At 42.7% G+C, this 19,793-nt stretch overlaps 1 protein-coding gene across 1 annotated transcript; it reads left to right on the top strand.

Annotated features, from left to right (window-relative positions):
- Nucleotides 1–509: 509 nt before the first annotated feature.
- Nucleotides 510–18,549, top strand: LOC310922953 (solute carrier family 25 member 43-like; the record flags this gene model as incomplete). The annotated part of the gene is made up of 5 exons (XM_083883976.1): nucleotides 510–781; nucleotides 3,101–3,342; nucleotides 4,849–5,021; nucleotides 16,718–16,852; nucleotides 17,906–18,549. The coding sequence occupies 5 exons, from the start codon at nucleotides 510–512 to the stop codon at nucleotides 18,107–18,109; spliced, it is 1,026 nt and encodes a 341-aa protein (XP_083740102.1). The 3' UTR covers nucleotides 18,110–18,549.
- Between the last annotated feature and the right edge of the window lie 1,244 nt (nucleotides 18,550–19,793).

Here is a 19,793-nt window from a genome sequence, read left to right as displayed (position 1 = left end):
TTGTTTGTTTTTTGGGGTTTTTTTGTTTGGTTTGGGTTTTTTTTTGTCTTGGGGTGTTTTTTTTGTTTTTTTTGGGGGGGGTTTTATTGTTTTGTTGGGGGTTTTTTGGTTGTGGTTTTTTTGTTTTGTTCTTGTGGGGGGAGTTTTGTGTGGTTTTGTTTTTTGGTTTTTTGTGGGTTTGTTTGGGGTTTTTTTTTTGGGAGGGTGGTTTTTTGGGGGGTTTTTTTTGGGTTTTTTTCCCGGCTACATAATTGGAAATAATGCAATAATCTATTAATCCAGGCGCAAACAGGAGCCGCTCCGCTCCGGACATCCACTCCGGGTTTTCCTTCCGCCTCCACCGCGCGCCCCCGCTCTGCGCGCGGATCCCTGCGGCACAGCGCCCCCCAGCGGCCGCGGCCGGCCGGCGGCACCGCCCCCGCGCTGTGGCCGCGCCCCGCCGGGCCGGGCCGGGCCGGGCCGCTCGGTGCTCTCCGCTCCGCTCCGCTGCGGCGGGGCCGGCGGGGGCCATGGCCACCCTCCGCCGGGACGGCCGGGTCACCGCCCTGCAGCGCTTGGGCTGCGCCGGGCTGGCGGGCGCGCTGAGCCTCAGCCTGACGGCGCCGTTGGAGCTGCTGACGGTGCTGGCGCAGGTGGGCACCTGGCACTGCCGGCGGGGGCTGCGCGGCGCCGCGCTCGGCCTCTGCCGCGCCGAGGGCCTGCGGGCCCTCTGGAAGGGGAACCTGACGGCCTGCCTGCGCCTCTGCCCCTACAGCGCCCTGCAGATCGCCTCCTCCCGCCGGTAAGACACCGGACCGGCCCGCGCCGGGATCCGCCACAGCTCAGGGAGAGGGCCCGGCTTGGTCTGGGGTCTGGCCCTGCCGGGGTCAGCTGGGGCGCGCCCCTTCTCCCCCTTTGTTAGGATTTTATTTGCGGAATTTATTCAGCGCGTACCGGTTGTTAGGGCCTGGTGATGTGCCAGCAGTTGCTTGTAAAGTCATAGGTATTCTTCTGTCTGTTCTGTTATTCTATACAGTCTGTTAAAATTATTTTGGTTAGGTTCGTTTAGGTTCATTCCAACCTGCAGGTGTGGCTGTCGCGTCTGTTCTTTGCAGCCAGCTTGTTTATTAATTAATAAACAAAATAATTAATTTAATCTCAAGTGTTTATGTTGTCTGTATCGAAGAAAATAACAGAATCACAAGTCAGATATTTCACCCTATCACGCTGGAGTTCTTAAGCAAATTTGGTCGGTTTTGACATTGATACGTGACATTATTTGTTTTTAGAGCTTATTTTTGATAACACAGAGATATTAAGCTAAGGTTAAGCGCTGGAAGGGCTATAGCAAGATGAACATGGAGCAGCGCTGGTGGAGCTCTGCCAGATGCTGTTCCCTCGGATTCCCTTCTGCTGCCAGTATCTCTCAGCCTCTGCAGGGAGTGCCTGACAGTTTGCACATACCAGAATGTTTTGCCACTCTGTGGGCTGGGCTTCGTTCTTTTTTTTTTTTTTTTTTTTTTTTTCTTTAATGGCAGTCAGCTGTTGATGGTGGCACATGACACTTCCACCCAGCTGGGCGGTGAGTTGGTGCTGCCAACCCGTTGGGTTTGTCACTCATCTGCACCAGCAAATCTCCTGCCCCTCACTGCCTGCACCCTTCAGGAGACCACAGATAAAGTGACCCTAAAACTCGGCAGCTTTTTTTGTGCCATAATAGACGCAGTGGTCAAACAAAGAGCAAGATAATGCGAGTGGGAGGGCACAAACAGTTTAAATGTAATTTAAAGTTCGTAGAAAAGGCAGTCTGTTGCACCAACATAAAGCAGTTGATTTGGAGGAAAATACCTTCGTTGTTTGTTCAGCTTGAAACAGTGTATTCCTTTTGCGAGGCTAAAGATTGTGTCTGGTTTGTACAGGGCGTTCTGAATTAGGGATGGAAGTAGGCTACCAGGAAATTAAATACAAGGTGCCTGTGCTTAATCTTTGATACATTATTTGAGGGTTTTTTGGAAGTGTTTTCTACTGGGAGACTGGTGTGCATAAAGGCAAGAAACACAAAAAGAGAAATGTTTTAGGGCAGCTTAGGTAAAGAGTCCCAGGAGGAGCAGGACTGAGCACAGTCAGCACCCTGGGGATGTGACTCCACGCTCCCTCAGCAATTACTTTGTCTTTCCATGGTCATTTTAAATGTTATCAGGTAGTGCCTAGAGACACTCTGTGCATTTCCCCTGCATTTGTGCACACACAGGAAAATTAGGGACTGCATGAGACACACAGGAAAAAAAGCTTTATGCCCTTTTGCTTCTGCTTGGCTGGGCATTCTGCCCTGGGCACTCCCAGGATGTGAAACAAGTGCAGGGATTTGTCATGCAGTAGAAAATGCACATTCATGTGAAAAAAAAGTCAGCTGAGCAAGCAGTGACTTGTAAATATTTGCAAATTATTTTGTTCTGCATATGGTAACACCATGCAGATTAAATGTAGATGTGCTGTTTAGATGTTTTAGTTAATGTTTCCAAAATAAAATAATGTATTTCTTTAACTCCCTGATGCAGGAGTTTCCTGTCATAGAAAAATCCTTCAGTGCACCACAAATGCATGATTTGTGTGTAGCTTTTAAAACTGTACTACAATTTCAAATTGAGAGTTAAACTCCTGAGCATAATAGTGCCTGGACATAAGTCTTCTCTAGAGGTGTGTCCCTGTGAACGTTCCTGTCCCAACATAAGTAACAGAAGAAGGTTCAGTTGCTCTCAGAAGGCCTCTGGTGTCACTATCTACATCTTTCCTCTTACATGATAACCTTTAACTGTTGGCAGGTTGGACCAATGTCTTTAACTGATGATTGGATAATTTCTTGCCAGATGTGTTTTAAATCATGGTAACATTCATCCTGTATGTGGAAATATAAAAGGAAGATTTTCACCCTGTAGATGGATGCTTGTGTGGTGTTATGTATAATAAGACCTTGGATGAATCACGTGTTAAAATTTCAATTCCTGCAGCTGAAGTGGCTTGTGGATGGAAGAACATTTGCATCAAGCATCGTCTGCCCTAATTTCTCATGTGTTTTCTTCACAGTGTTGTTAATAATACTTCTTTTCTGTGTTTTCTTTAGACTTGTTACCCTTTTCATGGACGAGCTGGGCCACATCTCCCACTGGAGAGCCATCATGGCAGGAAGCCTGGCTGGCATGGTGGCCACCGTCGTGACATACCCCACCGACGTGATAAAAACGCGGCTCATCGTGCAGAACCGGCTGGAACCATCCTACGAGGGGATTGTTCATGCTTTCTACAAGATTTACCACCAAGAAGGACTCCGTGCGCTCTACCGTGGTGTTTCACCAGCAATATTAGGTAACACAGTACTGGGGAGAAATCACCTCACTGCCCGAGGTGCAGCTGTGTAGGGTGTTTACTTGCTGTCGTGGTTTGAAAGCAAAACCTGTGAGAGGCTCCAAGTCAGAAATATAATTTAACAAGAAGAAAGGAAAAAAAGTAAAATAAAATAAAACAAAACAAAACACCACTGACAGAGTCAGAATACAACCTGAGCAGGGTGGTGGAAGCAGTCCAGGTGAGGTGGTCTTCCTGAAGCAGTGATCCTATAGAAAGGTCTGGTAGCTCTGGTCCTCTGGGAATCCAGTGGATAAGTGCCCTTGCACTGTCCCAAATACCAGTTTATATCCAGGTGAGAATGCTTGGCTCCTCCCCCTGGGCAGAGCATCTCCCAATGGGATGAGGAGTGTGAAGTGAGTCCTTGATGGCCCATTAAACAGAGATAACTCCTGGAGGGAGTTCCCTGTGAGTCCTGGGCAAGGCATTGATGGGCCATCAGCAGAAGAGCCCAAAGGAGGGGCCTGGGAAAACACTGCCCCACCTGGTTCCAACAGCTCATGGAGATGGTGATGGAATAAATACTTTGTGTACATCCTACACTGCAACCCAGGACACTTGCTCACTTGATTTCAAGAGCAAATAGGAATGTTTTCTTGTAGAAGATGTGGATATTTGCAAGGCACTGCAATACTGATAACCTGTGCTGCAGCTTTATTACTTCAAATTAGGACCCAGGGTGTAGCATTTTATATATGGTTAAGTATTCAGCAAAATACTCTTTTCCTTCTTTTTTAGATGATCTAATTGTGCTTGGATGCACAATTTGCATCATTAAACTCTAAAAAAACCATTAATATACACACGCAGAGTTCTTGTAACTCCTGTTGAGTGTGAGTGTCCCCTGAGCTGTTCAGTGAGCTGTAGTGTATAGCAGGTGTGAAAAGTGAAGATTAATTATATTCTCTCTTTACTTGAAATTAGTTTTTAATTATTTCTTTACTTTCCATACCATTTAAAAATGCCATTCAACTGAGTCTATTTTTTCACAATGTGACATTAAATAAAACACATAACAATAATAATAAATGTATAATCCTACTATAAAACTGATGAGAGCATGGAACAATCAAAAGGGGCCAGAAGTATCCCTCATCAGTGTGACTGAAGACATAGCTCTGTTTGCCTGTTCAGTTGCTGGGGTTGGGTTGAACTAGGAAAAGAGCTTGTCAGGAGAGAGAACCTGGAGAAAAAACACCTGACCTGTCATGAGACTATAGCAGTTAATAATTCTGACAGTGTGCACATTCTGATAGGTAAATGTATGCCCCTATCAGCATATCTAGATGGTACAATATGGGTGTTTGGTGGTAAACCAGGGACTAAAGTTCTGCAAAATCTGGATTAAGTTTGTGGAATGTGAGGTGTAAATTGGCAGCAGCTCTTCCCATTTTTCTGGTTATGTGATGAGCTCTCTTCTCTTAATGTACAATGCATTGATATAATCCTGTCTGGTTTGCTTTCTAGGTGCCATCCCATTTTCTGCAGGCTCATTCTTTGTTTACATCAGTCTGGACAAAATCTGGCAAGAACCCATAGTTCGTTTCACTCCTCTTCAGAACTTCATAAATGGTTGTGTAGCAGCTGGAGTGGCACAGACACTTTCTTTCCCCTTTGAGACTGTCAAGAGGAAGATGCAGGTACAGAACATTCATGTTACCAGTACTTTGTCATAGGTGCTTGGTGCAAGAGCTTGGGACAAGACCAGCTAGGTGATCATGGGTGCCACTTTATTTCTCTTAGCAGTAGGCTACAGAGACTTTGGTTTTGATTTTGTTGGTTTTTTTGCTCATTTGTGGGGTTTTGTTTGTTGTTTTGTTTTTAAAGTTTGGAAATCATTGCTACAGATGCATTGTTATATCTTCAATGTGAGTTCAAGTACTGTCATGGGGTATGTGTATGCTCTCAGACTCCATCTCTGTAGCTTTTTTTTTTTTTTCCTTTTTCATAGCAGTTCCATCAAATTCTCAAAATTCAGAATTGGCAAACCTTCAGTGAAATAAATACAGACTGAAAGTTTGCCAGCTGAAGAAATTCAGTCCCCTTAGTGATAGTTGAGATGAATGAGATCCATGTCATTTTCAGACTGCAGTGTGTCTGCTTGTTTATGCCTCACCACAAAACAGACTTGCTCAATATTGTCTGAAGGATCATAACTGTCCTTGTTCTTATTTCTGACTTCTCTGGTTAACAAGTGACTTACCATCTGCAGGTGCTGCTGTTTTCCAGGAGCATCAGCAAAATGAGAGTTACTATATCTTCCTGATCCTTTCTCCAGAACTTTAAAATAATGACCTAAAAAAGACCCCACAAAACAACCACTATCCCACAGCTCCCATCTCACTGACATAATTCACTTGCTGATGTTGACTTTTCATTAGAACTTCATCAGCAGGGAGACAGTGAATATCTTTCATCATGTGGTCATTCTCTGGCAGGGGCAGATGAGTTTAGTTTTCAGCCTAGTTCCTGGCAACGCAGATTTATTATTTATTTATCTCAAAGGGAAGCTTTTGTGATGTTATTAGAAAAACAGTCACTTACTGTGGCAGCCTTATATAGACCTTGCCCCTTCATCAAGTGGTCGCCTGGTTGGCAAGTCACAAGGTAGCAAGAGGTCAGGGAAACTGTGAATTTCCCTGTCCTACTCTTCGAGTTCCCTTTTTCAGGGCTCGAAGCCTTCACTGCCTCCTCTCCATCTTGTAGCAGAGAACCAGAGCAGAAGGAGTAAGGGCTTTATCAGACCACCTCATGTGGCTGATGTGTCCAGAAGTCAAGGTTTAAACTGAGAACTTTCATCAGATATCTTATAAAATATTTCAGACAAGAAAGAGATTCTGAGCACTAAAACTTGGTCATTTTATCCAGCTGTACCAGTGGGTCTAAGAAAAGCAAATACTCTTACAAACCTTTTACTTTATATCCTTAGGCTCACAGCAATACTGTTGCCCTGAAGAATAGAAGAAAATTAAGGCATTTACTGAGCTGTTTACCTTTTAATATTTTATGTTGATGCAACAGTTACTTGAACATTCAGGTTCTGTGATCAGTTCAAAAGCAGGTTTTGGCTGTGACTGGAGGATGTTTCGTGTCAGGCTGTGTCGTGACAGGCGTGTGAGGAAGTGGGAAATGGAACAGTTCCGCGGTTCATTTTCCTGCCAGCAGGCCGTGCTCCTCCACCAAAGGGAGGCTTCATTGTCTGATCGGCACTTCCAGCAATACGGGAGCTGGATTTATTGCCTAAATATGTGGGACGTGGAGAGGCTAAAAATACTTTGCATGAAAACAAAAGGCTGATCGACAGAGAGTTTCTTCCTCGTAAGCGCATTGCAACAGTGAATAGTGATTTTCTGAGCTTAAAGAAAGAAACATCTCCTGTTCAGTGATTTATTCTGAAGGCATGGAGAAGGCAAAGGTATTTGAAAAGAACGAGCTGCCTAGGTGCAAAATCCTGTAATTTGTTGGGTACTGGAAATTACTTAATTCATGTAGAGTTGTCCAGAAAAGAGACCTGTTGAAAATTGCAACCCACATTGATACCAAGAGCACACTGGAACCTCCTGCAAGGTTAATGAAGAAGTTTGGGGTTTCCAGTTAGCACCAGGGTATGGCCCAAATTTGCAGAGATCAGCTCTGCTTTGTGCTTGCTGGTCTGTGCGGTTTGTAGGGTGCTGGTCAGAAGAGAGAAATTCCTAGTACAGCACCAGGAAAAGTAACATGCAAAGGGATAGACCTAGAAAGGGGGAGAATAAAGGAAAGGAAAAGAACTTAAAGACATTTCAGAGTTCTGTAGAAAATGGAGGAGCAGATACTTCTGATCACAGTTTTTCTCAGACATGTTATTCTGAACAGCCTCTATTTAGTGATTCAGCTTTCTGGCTGATAGAAAGAGGGAGCTACCAAAGCCTTCAGCTACCTCTGGCTTCGTGTGTGTTTTGCAGTGCACATGGAGATGTGCTGGGTTTTTTTGAAGCAGTGAATGCTGTGTTTATGGGGTATGAAAAGGAACCCAGCACACTGTGGAAGTCAGTATCAGATTCCTTTTCCCTCCCTTTTGTCCCACCAGTCTGACAGATGGAGGGAATATGTTGCTAAAGATTTTTCCAGTGAAGCTGCTGGTGATGGGGGGCCAAGGAGTTTTAAGACAATCTCAGGAGCTTCAAAAACGGAAAAACTAGGACAGAAGGCCGTCTCCATTGATTCTGGGGTGGAATATAAACATGAAACCAGGACACCCAGTTCAGGTCTTTATCTGATACACTACACAGTTTTAGAAGAGTTAATTCCATTCATCTCCTCATCAGGACAATGCTTGAATTGTTTGCATAGACTAGGAAATTAATTCTGCTGTGGGAGGAAGGATAACTTGCTATTTTTGATCTCCATTGTAATAATCTTGCTTCATCCTTTCTCACTTCACATATCTGAATCCTACACTTCTGACGTTGGCTTCTTCTGTCACTGACAGCTGTGGGAGTAGGAGCTGACTGTCAATGAACAGTTCTTGAGGAAGAATTGTGTTTTGGTGGTGCTTTATGATGTCAGATTTGCTCTGTAACCATGGCTTCTTCTGCCTTTGCTGTTAGAATTAGCTTTATCAAGTTTACCTTTCTTTTTTTTTAAGATGCTGTGTTTGCTATATATACACCTAAATGTTTTTCTTAAAAGAAATGTTAATTAATATGAGTGAGTCTTACTGAATGTTTGAGTCCTCTGTGTTGTGCTTATCCTAATTTTATTCCTTTGTCTTCCTTTTTTCACTTTGCTCCTGATTGGCATGTTAGAGAATTCAGAGGTACTGTATGCATGTTTCAGCATGGAAATATGGCTTTTATTGTGCATCTGTAGAAGGGGATCCATGAAAGAAAGGGTTATGTTCTATATTAAGTGTTTTCCTGACTTAGTTTTATGATGTATCAGTTTCTGAACAAAATCTTACTGATCTTTATATAATTTTGACTGTTTTTCTTGGCTTTCCTTCCTTACCTCACAATATAATGTTCTTTGTTAAATCCAGTTTCTAAGCCATATTCAAGTACTGCCCTTTTTACCTTCCAGACTTGCATACAAGAACACTTTTTTCTTTTTCAATTTTTTTTTCTACCTTTAGCAGGGAAAAATTCCTTTGAATGACTCTGGGTCTAAGGAAGCACTGGTAATGTTTTTACTTTCCCACATCTTTTTTTGGACAATGATAACCTTTGTAAATGCCCATTGGACTGAGCTGTGGCATTTCAGTAAGGGAAGATGAATTTAAAGCTGTTACAGGCTGTACAGAAGATTATTATTAGAATGGCATCCGTCCCAGGCTGTGTATGGAGCTGAAAGCATAAAAACATGCAAATGGTCAATGTAAACCCAGTAGTCAAGTTTGTCACTTCCCTCTGTGCTCAGGACATGCAGAGGTGTGCTCAGTGCCCTGAGTGGCACTTCTCAGCCTCCATCCCACAATGACCTGTGATTTTAGTAGTTTTTTAAGCAAAATGCATAGAAATGTCCTTCAAGCTTCATAAATATTCTACAATTACTCCTCACCTGCTTGCATGAGCAAGCTTTGCATGGTTTTCAGAAGCTCAGCCCTGTCTCTCTCCATGTTTTAACATCTTTGACTAAAACCTTTCTCAAACTCTCCTTCACCAGTAACTGTTTCTCAGGTATAGCTCTGCCATCAAACCCTTATAATATAGAATAAATCATACTGTTAATAAAGCGCAGGACTCAGCTCATTTTTGGTGTTGACTGCCCTGCATCCTCAAGCTGTGAGGACATCTTGAAAGCGTTGTTCAGTGCTGATCTTTCTGTTTCAAAATGCAGGCTTTGACTTTGCTTCACTCCTGCTGAACAAACAGGTTTACTGTTTTTGGCTAGTGTACGTTGTTGCCATGCATCACCCTCTTTTCAAATTCAATCCATTTGGCCTTAGGTTGCCTATAAATCTTCAGTGTGTTTTGGATTTTTTGTTGGATTTTTTAGTTCTTTGGAACACTAGATGCTCTGCCAATGTGAAATCTGCTGTAAGTTATGTAAATACTATGTGTTAATAATGTGAAGAAAACTAAGCGTTTCTTTTTTCTTTTGTGAGGTATCCTGTTCAAAGTAAAAACCTCTCTTTTAAAAGGAATACTGTTATTTAAGTATTTATGTATTTAAAAATAATTCCCTTGCATGATAAAAGTCAATCTAGCAAGAACCCAGTGGGCTGGGTTATAAAGAGTTTTGAAAAAGAGAATGATTAATGTTCCTTCTCTCTACTGAGATGACGAGCAGTGCTTCTGCTTTGCTTAAGCATGAGTGACTTGCCAAGAGTTCTGTCATTGGGACAGTCACTGGGCTGGCATGCAGACTCTGGAATCTCACACGCTGTAGTGTCACTGCTGGTGGTGGGATCTGTGTTCTTGCCAGCAGGGAATATGAGAGTTATAGGAGACATGACCTGGTCTAAGAAATCCTTCTTGGATCAAGTGTTTCACACAACATCTCAAAAGCATACATGCTCTGAGACTTTAGGCAGGAAGACCCTTTAATAGTGAACAGCATGAAACAAAAGTTTTCAGAAATTGTGCCATCTGACCACACAAATTCCATAGTGTGGAAGCAAATGAGGAGCAATATTACTACTTTTAATATGATTTTCTCAGTGAGGCTCATGTGGTTGCTAGCTGCCTGTCCTTGTCCTTGCCCCAAATAACTTTAGATTCTGTTGTCCAACTTCAAGTAAACTTTATAAAAGAGTGGAAATTTCAGAGATACGAACTTCCATCAAGTGTTGTGAAAACAAGTGCACAAATCTCATCTCTAAGGGAGAGGCTGCAGGGTGAGTTCTTACTTCTGTCTGTGATCTCACACTCACCTTCTTCTTGCTGCTGGGGTTTAGGTATCAGCTAGTTCCCATGGCCTGGGTGGTATTTGAATTTGAGACCAGCCTGGCTCCTCTGATAGATGACAGACTCTGTTTGTGGTAAAATCCCTTCTTTTCTCTTTTTTACTATATCTGAGTACTTTGAATTACCTGCAATTTTTATTTTTTCATTGATGTTGTTACAAAGCTATTTTATACCACTTCCTGAAGCTGTCGCAGAGTACTGCTCTGCTGTTAGGGAAGTATTTGGTCTGGTAAATGGTCAAGACAATGCCTGAAAAAAGCTATGGAGCATAATAGGCTTTGCATTCTGTAACAGCTTAGATCAGCTTTTATGAATCTGCACAAATCTCAGAAGCATTTCTCTTAGATCCCCAGACTTCCACATGAGAAAAGCATGAGGGCTGATTGTCTGTCGAGTTGGAACACCGAACAGTGTTACTAGGGAAACTGGATAAGAGAAAGAAATTGTAGATCAAGAACTGGAAGCAGGACTGGGTTGCTTTAACTGTGAGGTCTGACTTGATTCTAAACCTGTTCATCCAAGAGGCTGTAATGTGATAATTATGTAATGCTCACCTTGAGGTAAATTAGCTTTGCACTGTAACACAATGGCCAGCTGAAGAAAAGCTGGAAAAGACTTTGCACCTGTTTGAAATGCAGGAGGTCTGAGGGATGGCAGGATGCAATTCTCTCAAATGATCTTCCCAGACATTAAAGTGGCCTCAATGCCCCCAGTCTGAGATTTGGTAGTGCCAGCTGATCATGTCTGCCAGGCTGTTAGAGCTGCCTCAGCTCTGTCATCAGTGTGGTGTGAGTGAGAGCTCTTTAATCTGCTTTGGGACAGATCAGATGGGCTAACCCAGCCCACCTTTTTAAACTCCATAAGCTCACCCAGCAGACAGGACGTGACACAGGCTGGGCTCGCTGCTGTTCACACACAGCTGTTACAGACATAACTTTCAGCCAGGAGAAGAAGGTAATGTCTCTGGAGGTACAGCTATTACTGTTACCCCAACATGGGTACTTTCGCATCAGTTATATAGGGCAGCCTTGTGTCCACTGGTCTGTGCTTAGGGTGATGTGCCTGTGACATGTGAGGTGACTAATTACAGAAAATACTCCATAAACAGAGAGCTAAAACTTGATCAACACTCTCTTGTGGCCACAGCAACTGCCTGCAGCACTATAGGCTGGGGACAGTATTGCTGGACAGTGCCCTGGCAGAAAGGGACCTGGGGGTGCTGGTGACAGCAGCTGAACATGAGCCAGCAGAGTGCCCAGGTGGCCAGAAGGCCAGTGGCACCTGGCCTGGATCAGGAATGGTGTGGCCAGCAGGAGCAGAGAGCTCATTCTTCCCCCGTACTGGGCACTGGTGAGGCCACACCTCGAGTGCTGTGTCCAGTTCTGTCCCCTCAGTTTAGGAAGGACATTGAGTGCTGTGTCCAGCTCTGGCCCCTCAGGAAGGACATTGAGACACTTGAGCATGTTCAGAGAAGGCAACGAGGCTGGTGAGGGGCTGGGAACACAAACCCTGTGAGGAACAACTGAGGGAGCTGGAGGTGTTTAGCCTGGAGAAAAGGAGACTCAGAGGTGACTTTATCACTCTCTTCAGCTTCCTGAAAGGTGGTTGTGGTCAGGTAGGGGTCAGGCTCCTCTCCCATGCAACAAGTGGCAGAACAAGAGGACACAGTCTTAAGACTAAATTACACTTCCCCTGTGTCAGGGGAGATTTAGGTTAGATGTCAGAAAAAAATTTTTCACTGAAAGAGTGATTGGGCAATGGAATTTTCTGCCTGGGGAAGCGGTAGAGTCACCATCCCTGGACGTGTTTAAAAAAGGACTGGATGTGCCACTCAGTGCCATGGTTTAGTTGATGAGAAGGTGTTATATCATAGGTTGGACTTGATGATCTTAAAAGGTCTTTTCAACCTAGTTCATTCTGTGATTCTTTTATAGGTGATTTGTTTTGATTTGGTGTAAATCCTTAACTCATCCACATAAGGCAAATGAAATTATGACCTATGAAAAGCCCTAATTCTCTTAAAAATTAGTTTTCTCCTCAGTTCCTAGATAGGCAGCAGGAGATGCAGGAACTAGCATTTCCATCCACTGTGTGAAGTGTGGGACCAAGCCAGTTTAACTAAAGGTTTGCACCTTTAAAATAATTAGTGCTAATGTGCATGAAAATGATGCACCCATTTGTAGGGCTTGTGAGCTGAACCATCATGAGGCTGAGCCACCCAGAGCTGCCCATGCAAGGGGTTTGCACTGCCTTGAGGAAAGAACTTCTATATTCTGTATTAAAGAGTTCTTCACACAGCAGGTGTTAAAGCAGAGGAGGCTTAGGCTGAGCAGCAAAGGATGGATTCTTCTCAAATTGTGAAGTCTCAGGGTACAACAAGCCTGGTGATAGATATTTAAAGCAAAGAGTCAAGGTTTTGACCAAACACGAAGCTGTTTTGCTCACTTGGCGGCGTTCTTCCCAGAAGGCATGATTTGGCCCCAGTTCAGGTTACAGAGGGAAGGACAAGGTGTTCCTGGAGTGCGGGATACTGGAGGTCAGCTGTGCTGTCCTGCTCTGAACTGACTGTATCCTGATAGCTTGCCATGGTTTACATTCCTCTGTGCCTGAATACCTTTGGGTGGACTTTAAGCATGAGTAAGTCAGCATGACCAAACCACTGACAGGGAATGACTGCTGAGTAAGGCTGACCTTTAGGATGAAGAAATTACTAAACCCAAGAGGATGCCTTTTTCCTTAAAATATTAACACTTATTTACATTGTAATTTTTTTTTTCATTGTAGTGGAATGAAACACTCTTTCAAGCATCCAGTCTTCACTTCAGTGAAATTTCTGTTGATTGGAGCGGTATTAACTTGAATGAAAACTGCAATACTTGACCTTCAGTTTCCTTTTAACTACAGCTGCACTTGCCTGCTGCATGTGCCCTTATTAACCCAGACTGCAAAGACTTCCTTTTTTAGCTTCCAGATTAAGAGTGTGAACTCTTGAGCTGTGTGTAAATTGTCTTCCTGTATTTGTTTTTTTAGTGGTCAGAAGTGTAGGACACCTGAATCTGTTGATAATATGTAAATAACAAGCAGTTTTACTCTATCCACTGTCAGGAAAGCATACCTTTTATGACAACTATTCACTGTTAGTTATCTTCGATTCTCTGTGCCAAGAGTACTGCATACTCAAAAAATAAATAGTAAATATTTGTATCAACAAACTTTATAAACAGGGAGGAGGAGGGAAGTACATGGATTAAATGCATTAATTCATAGTCTCTGATACATGTGAATACAAATAATTGCAAACCAAAATGGCACAAAAAGCAGCTGAAGAGTTTTTATCTGCACAGGAGAGTGGCTGAGGTAGGTCATTGAAAAGGTCTGTGGGATCAGTTCCCAAAATGGGATTATGTTGTTCTGGCAGTCACCTTGTAATGCAGACAGCGGGAGAGACGGTGTCTGAGGAGTCTTCAGGTAACAATTAACTATAACAATTAACCTGCAGCCATGACACTGCACCCTTATTTAAATATTTTGTTTATTTTCAAAGAATGTGAGTGCAGGTAGTTGGGATTTTTTTGTACGTCTCTCTTGGGTTTAGAGTGTTGCAGTGACATAGTCAACTTGGTGGGCTCTGGATATAAAAATACTGTGTTTGTGAGAGGGCAGGTGGAGCCAGTTCTGGAGTAGGTGGAGTATTTGATGTGCTTTAATAGTTTAGAGAACCCATTGTACATCAGAGGTGTAAAAAGATAAGCAACTTAGCCCTGCTACTAATGTGAGTAACACCTTGGCACTCTGTTGTCAGCACAGGGAGTTGTATCCCCAGCCTCCTGCAGTTTGAAACAGCTGCAGCTGGGAGGAAGCAAGTCTTTTAAAGAGTTCCTAACAAACAAGTTTCCATGCAGCAGCCTGTAGTGTCAAGAGGTCTCAAAAGTGAGGTGTCAATTCCAGCTGCTTTGAGGTGCATGAAATTCTCTGTCCTAAACCTGGCCTTTTTGGAATGAGATTAGCTATTTGATTTGTATGTCATGGTAGGTTTCTGCAAAAGGGGTAGAGAAACCAGTTTGATCTCCTTTGTTGCTTCTGTTTTCTGGCTCTGGTGTCATAGGGTGGTTGTGAGGGTTGCAGTGTGGTGGACGTGCCTAGATGAGGAACCACCAAAACACACAGCCAATGTTTTTCATGAACAACAGTGCCAAATGAAACACATTTACAGTGTTATTCTTTTATTAATACATTTCAACTTAATTTAGCTGTGTTCCAAAATACTGAAGCTTTAACTAACTACACACTGATACAGTTTTTAGTTTTCCTCTTGCAGTAGGTGATTCTGAGTTTCTGTGGACAATTGTTATTTACATACTGTGTAGGGTCCTAGAAGCACACAGCTCCTGTTAGGCAGAAAGGCTGGCAACACAAACTTCAATTCACGGACTGAAATCTTAGAAACAGCTCTATCTGTGGGGAATGGTACTATAAATAATTTCAGTAAATCTCTTAAGATGGGCAGATTGGAAATCTAGAGGTTTGACTTACCTGTTCTTTTTTAGCAGCCTTCTGGAGGTGTTTACTGTGTTACTGAAACCTGCACTGTGCTTGTCATTTCTTCCGGTGTTGCAGGCAGGAGTACTGTAAAAAACCCCTTTGATCTGTGGCTTTTCAGTGTGTACAGTAATGAAGGGTATTAAGTCAAACTGACACAGGTAAATTCTGGCAGGCCATGCCCTGCCTGCCACAAAGGGACTGAAAAAGGAAGGGAATCCCATGTTAATAGCATTCTTGTGTTCCTGAAGCATTTCAGAAACCTGGCTTTCTTTACTGCTTGGCTGCTAATAACTTCGTTTACAAAAAAAAAACCTCATGGAACCAGGCTGACAGTTCAGAAAGAACAGAGTTTTGGATTCAGTTCTCCTACAACTGCCACTGCATTTGTAGTGATACTTTATTCATTTCAGTTTTTTCTAAGCATCACTGGTGCTAATATCACCATTCTTATTGAACTGTTTTCTGAAGTCTCAGTTGGAGCACTCAGCATCTTCTGGAGTACAGACATGAAAGTCTTTGTGCAGAAGGTTTTTACCTGTTACTTGCCGTAAGAGGTGTTTCACATGCATTTCAGCGAGGCAGGAAAAAAAAGAGAAAAAAATCATGATCTATGAAATTTTTTTAGACAGAAAAGACTATACCCTTAGTGTGGGGGTGTTATCAGGGGGATTTTTTCAGCCTTTAAATTTTAACAGTAGACTTTCCAGTAACTATTTGATTAGCAATTTCTCTTATATACTTAGAGCACGAGTTTTGATCTCTTTGCCTTTTCAGCATCTCAGTTGCCAAGTATTTGAAATGCTGTCACTAAGGCTCTTGAAAATGTCGTCACCACTTGTCAATTGATGAGAATTGTCATAGGCTTAGCAGCTCTGAGAAGCTACAGGTTAGTCTGGACAAGGAGTGAAAAATCATTACACTTATATGGTGTTTCAGATCAGTGTGAGGATCATGATACCCATATTCATCAATCAACTGTACAAGATTCATTTTTATCAAACTTTTACCTTACGATGATCATTTTGCAAGTCTTGGGGCCCCTGACACCAAAGTGTCACTTGCCGTGTGTTTGAGTGAAACCCTCCTTTGTCAATGCAAAATAAACCCATGGCTGCATGTGCACAGATGGATAAGGATGGGATTATTCAAGGTCACATTATTCTGTCTGTGCTAACTCAGTAGGAGATTAACGAAGAAAGGATTTAGCTGTTAAAAATTACCAACTCCACTTCTTCCATGTGAACAGACTCTGTACTGCAGTTGGAAGTTCAGCTGCTAGCCAACAGGATTCTCCCCAGCCAACTTGAACTAGTCCCTATCAACTGAACACATTGATTTGGGAACATGGGCACCAACTGCTCACCTGCAGCCCTTGGCAGACCTGAACAGACCTGAAATCTCCATCCTTCCATTTCTGCTGTGCTGCTGCTCCTAAGCCTGTAGTGTGGTTCTCACAGCAATGCAGGCACAGCCTCAGCAGCCAGAGATAAGTCAGCTGGTTTGATCAGAGCTACAGGAAAGGCAGTGTGGCTCTGAACTTCCCTCTCATACTGTTCCACTGCCAGGATTGTGAAATATCTCTACCTGGACCTGAGCAGCTGGCATGGCGCTGATGTGGGTCTGGTTTGGATGGTTTGTCCTCACAAGGGTGGGATTTATAGCTATTAACAACATGGCACAAAAGGAGGTGAAATTACTGTCGAATGTGAAAGTTCTGTTCACTTTCATACCTATTAAAGGGTGAGTTCTTGCCCTTTTAAATTTATATTTTAATGCAAATTAGATACTTTCAGGAAGAACCCAGGTCAGTCTGTTGAAACCTGGTGTTGACTTGTATACCACAATGGAGAAAATAATTACTTTGGTTTTCTCTGCTTGTTCTAAGTGCCTCTGGATGTGTCTCTTGACAGGCCCAGAGTCCTTGGCTTCCCCACTATGGAGGAGTGGATGTCCATTTCACTGGCATGGCTGACTGCTTCCGGCAAACTGTGAAGAACAAAGGTGTGCTTGGACTTTGGAATGGACTCACACCCAGTCTGCTCAAGGTGAGGTTTTGCTTTCATCCCAGTCAAATACTATCCTGAAGGAATCAAGACAGTTTGGGACAGTTGGGGATAGAAAGCTTATGGCATACCTTTGTACTTTGTAGCTTATACATGACAGAATCAGTGACAAAACAGTGATAAACCAGCCTTAGAACTTGGTTTGGTTGTATTTCCCCAAATGCAAGCTTAGCTTCTAGATGTTGAAAGTTCATTTCAACATCTTTGGAGAAGGGAGTGCTCCTAATACACAAGGTGTGGAATGCATGGAGGATTGCAAGCAATCCACTTAGGACAGCTAAACAAGTTCTCCTCCTGACCTGAGGTTCAGGAATTTGACATGTTGCTGTGAGCTGTAAAAAAAAGTGTGCTTGTGTAAGCCACTTGCTCAGAAGTCCAAAGCAGTGCTTTCAGCCAGCTATTGCCTGTGTATCAGTTACTGCAGCCCTTGCTGAGTTGAAAGCATGAAATAAAGCATGTTAGCTTAAACAGAAGGTAATTTAATTTACATAAATACGTTTTACAGTGCTGTGATGAGGATTACCTACATAGAGTACTACAGGTCAGCTAATGAGTGCTAATTGAGTGACAGTGGGATTGATTGTGGTGGCCTGTCTGTGGCTGCCTTACCTTGGCTACTACAAAGCCAGGAGCTGCTGGTTCTGCATGGGGCAAAAGAAGAATATTGTGGAGTCATTCTAGTGTATGTAGAATAAATTCCACATTTCTTGCCAGGATTTGCGGAGATTGCTTAGGATGTGCTTGGGTATTTGACAAGTTCTGGTAATCTACAGGCTAGCATAGACCTTCTTCCTCACAATATTGTTATAATTAGTTATGTAACAACAATAAACTCCTACTTTTAGCACTCTGCAGCTGCCAGCATAGTTTGAGAGGAGACTCTTATTTTATATAAATGAGGACAAGGTCTATTAGCAGATCAGATCTGAGGTCCTTGAAGTTCTTTTTTTTTTTTTTTTTTTTTTAAACACCTAAGCTATGGATGCTACTAGTGAGTCTTAATTTTTTTTTTTTCTTATCTTGCTTTTTTATCAGATCGTGCCATACTTCGGTGTTATGTTTAGCACCTTTGAATTCTGCAAGCGGGTTTGTCTCTACAGAAATGGTTATATTGAATCTCCTTTAAATTACAAGCTAACACCTGGTGTGGACCAGAGCTTACATCCACAAGAACTGAGAGAATTAAAGCTTCTCCGGAGGGAAAATTTTGAGCCAAGGAAATCAGCACTTGAAAACTGACATCAGAATATCCACTGCAAATATACAAATACCTTTCTTAAGGAACTTTGCAAGAAAGACGTGCTGAGCTACAGGTACTGACATTTCACTGGACTGCATGCTTCTTGTAGTGAGACACCTGTAATGGGGAAGAATAAATCTGTATTGCATTTGCAGAATGGATATAAAGAATATGACTAGCAAGGACATACTGAAGAGGAAAGATGCAACTAGTTTGAAAACTCTATACTGCTGGAACTTGAAATGACATCATTTTAGGTGCTTTTTAATACTGAATAGCCATTTGAAATTAAACCAGTTGCAAAAACGCAAGAGAACAGAGATGAGAGTATAAATTGTCTTGGAAAACATTAAGAAAATGGATTTTTTAAAAAGGAATCTGAGATACCAAGTCAGCCAAAAATAATGAAACAGAATAAAATATATGCAACACGTGAGAATTTCTACTGAAATCTCAATTTTTTTTAGTGATACTGTGTGGACATGGCATTCTATAGAGTCAGAATTAGTCTTAGTTCAGTAACACTCCCAAATCCTCAGTTTTTGAGATGTACTTGAGAATAATAATTTTGTCTGAACCTCCAGCATAAAGATGAATGTATGCTGGTGCCACTGTGCTTTTGCTAAGACAGAACTGTAATGTTCAAAATGAACTGTAATACACTGGAATGACAATCTTGCAAACCTAAGTGCATACTCAAAAATACTCCTCCCTTTCTCCTGCATTGTTACTGCATGTATGTGAATTACTTCACACTTGGAGAAATAATTTTCCTGAAGTTCTCTAACTGAAATATTTCCTGGAAAATGCAGTTCTTAATCATGTTAGATACTTCAGAGCCACAAACTCTGTCATGTTGTTTAGGTACTTTTAAAGCTCTATTTTTTTATTAGACCACATTTTAGTCCCAGTGCACAGACCTAAGCCCAAGGTGCTGCTCTGAACTTGCACAGAGAATAGCACCATGCACACCACCTGTGGCTGATCCACCTAAATCGTGTGCTCCAGGTCCTGTAGGGAGGAACCTCTGCAGGAGCACCAGGTTACTGCCGCTGCAGCAGGTGGGCCTCTTGGGAGCTTCTGGACAACAAAAGATCATCTCATGTTACACCTGAGGAGCCTGGTGTTGCCCCAGTTCCTTTGCAGAAGTTCAGCTGCGGAACAGCCCTATCCCAGTGCCTTTTTATAGAAATCCCAAACCCCGTGTCCGTGTAGGAAGGCTGGCTGTGCCCCTGGCAGCATGAGAACCACAGCAGCTCACAAAGGTGTGTGCACACTGGCTCCAGCCTGAGTTGGCAGCAGCCTGGGTTCAACACAGCATTTGCTGCTTTACACAGCTCCTCCTCTGTGTTTTTGCACTGTTTATAACCCCTGATGGGTGAAAATAAGTAAATCTCAGAAACTGCTTGGTTAGAACGTGTCACAGCAGGATGAGGCATTGGAAAGTCCATGCAGGAACAGTCTGTAACTGTGGAGAGAAACTTGCAGAAAGGTTTGGGATAACTGTAAGACCTGCCTTGCACCTAGAACTGATCATTGATATAGCTTACAGCTGAAGTCTTACAGTATCTCTCTTAATGGACTTGCTCTGTTCTGCTGCAGTGATGCTTCATACTGATTTTTTTCTCAGTGAAGAAGTGCAGGCATAGATAGCAAAAAATTAAGGTGGTAAGAAAGCAGATC

This window comes from Zosterops lateralis (genome assembly GCF_965231275.1).
Source record: "Zosterops lateralis genome assembly, chromosome: Z".
Lineage (NCBI taxonomy): Eukaryota > Metazoa > Chordata > Aves > Passeriformes > Zosteropidae > Zosterops > Zosterops lateralis.
This window is presented reverse-complemented; position numbering and strand designations above follow the sequence as displayed.